Source organism: Pteropus vampyrus, unplaced genomic scaffold (assembly GCF_000151845.1).
Source record: "Pteropus vampyrus isolate Shadow unplaced genomic scaffold, Pvam_2.0 Scaffold424, whole genome shotgun sequence".
In the NCBI taxonomy this organism is placed as follows: domain Eukaryota; kingdom Metazoa; phylum Chordata; class Mammalia; order Chiroptera; family Pteropodidae; genus Pteropus; species Pteropus vampyrus.
The window spans coordinates 18,551-20,248 of record NW_011889205.1 but is presented as its reverse complement, the minus strand read 5'-3'; the positions used below and the strand labels follow the sequence as shown (position 1 = coordinate 20,248).

The window sequence follows — 1,698 nt, the reverse complement described above, 5'->3', positions numbered from 1 at the left end:
TCGGCTCTTTGTGTCACCAAGGGTTTGGGAAATTCCAACATTTTTCCCAAGTTGTTGAGGGGAGATCTTTTATAACCATGGTGACAAATAAGCTGCCTTGTGAGACTTATACACAGATATAAACATTGTTCTGTGCCACCTTTTAGGGGGTGGTGGCACAGGCGGAGTCTGACGGACAGTCGCCTACCACCGAGTGACAGCATCCAAATATAGCCCAGGTCAAAACAGCTTCCTCTTAATTAATTTCCTTCTAGACCCTCTTCGTGTAAAGTCTCATTTGAGTTGGGCCTAGACCTGGTATCTCAGGATTCAGGATGAAACGCCCCACACCAGCACGAGCCCAGGATTTTTTAGTATAACTGCTCTGACCCACGCGCCGATGGCCCCAGAATGCGGAGCTGTGCTCCTTGTCCCTTGCCCTTCTGGACGGTGTCACCAAGGAAGTCCATGCAGCTCACGAGTTGCACGTGGCATGCCGTGATGGCTGCCAGTTAACACCTTCCCTCTCTCTCGGTCGTAGGGTCTCTGGAACCCAGAAGGCGAGAAGGTCAAGATCCCCGTGGCTATCAAGGAGTTGAGAGAAGCCACGTCTCCAAAAGCCAACAAGGAAATTCTTGATGTGAGTTTCTGCTTTGTCCTCCGTGGGCCTCGGGCCTGGATATCAGACGCCGCCTCGTCTCCTGCTGGCAGAACGCCGCTCAGCTTGTTACTCTTCGCTGTCACCTTCTGAGTGGTCACGTTTTGTGTCCTTTTTCCTTCTCGCTCTAGTTGGTATAAGCCCCTCTCGGGCCTTCTCTGATGGAGAAGACTCACCTTTTCCATTCTGCAATTTCCCCGAGGATGGGGACTTGCAGTCACGAGGCGGCTGCCAGGGCCCGGTCTCAGTGCCAGCTGCTTTCCACACGCGCTCACACTGGTGACTCTCCGGTGTAGAGATTATGCTCAATATTTTTTTTTGATGAAGAAATGGATGCAAAAAAAAAAAAAAAACTTGCTCGGGTGGGTAGGACTCCAGCGCGTTGTTACTTCGGACTCTGAAACTCGTGTTCCTTTTGCTCTGTCAAGTTATCTCTGAAATGACTCTTTAGAGGTGCCTGGAATTAGCAGTGTGATGCTCTGTGCTTTCCCCAAGAACGAGTTCAGTGTTCTTCTCCGGGGTCTGCAGACGACATGTCACTTCATGCAGGAAGTCTTTGGGATGTCCCAAAGATTATTCTTAGGCTTTTATTTTTAATTCTGTTGCCTTCTCTGGACCCTGACTGGCCAAAGAGGGTGCTGCACAGTCTTAGAAAGAGACGGCTACAAGGGGCCCCCCGGGGCGTGGTGGCGCCCACTTCGAGCACATACTCAGGTAAACCCGGCGGCAAACTCCCTGGGGTCTGGGGCTTCGCAGTGCTGGCGTCTGCTTACTGATGTCCCAGGACAGAGCCAGCCAGCGAGGAGGAGAAGGGGCTCAGCGTATGTTACGAAAACAGGAAAATGACGGTGTTTATTGACTCAAAAATCTGGGGAGTTTAGTTCACCTGACAGCCAAGGACAAGAGTCAGATGCGCTGCTTCTTTCTCTTGCTTCTGACCCACAGAGTGTGTGTGTAGCAAGCAAAGCCACGTGGACCTTGTTTTAATGCGTTCGGACACAGCGAACGCCCCGTGGCAGACGCTCTAGGCGGCCTTCCCTCCCTTTATCGAGGACAGTCCC

The 1,698-nt window shown here is 51.8% G+C and overlaps 1 protein-coding gene across 1 annotated transcript in view; it reads left to right on the top strand.

Annotated features, from left to right (window-relative positions):
- Window positions 1-1,698, top strand: part of LOC105306141 (epidermal growth factor receptor-like) — a 48,057-nt gene that overhangs the window by 27,851 nt on the left and 18,508 nt on the right. The window contains exon 18 of the mRNA XM_023523863.1: window positions 521-619. Coding sequence (XP_023379631.1) covers window positions 521-619 — 99 coding nt within the window. The remainder of the gene's footprint in view (window positions 1-520; window positions 620-1,698) is intronic.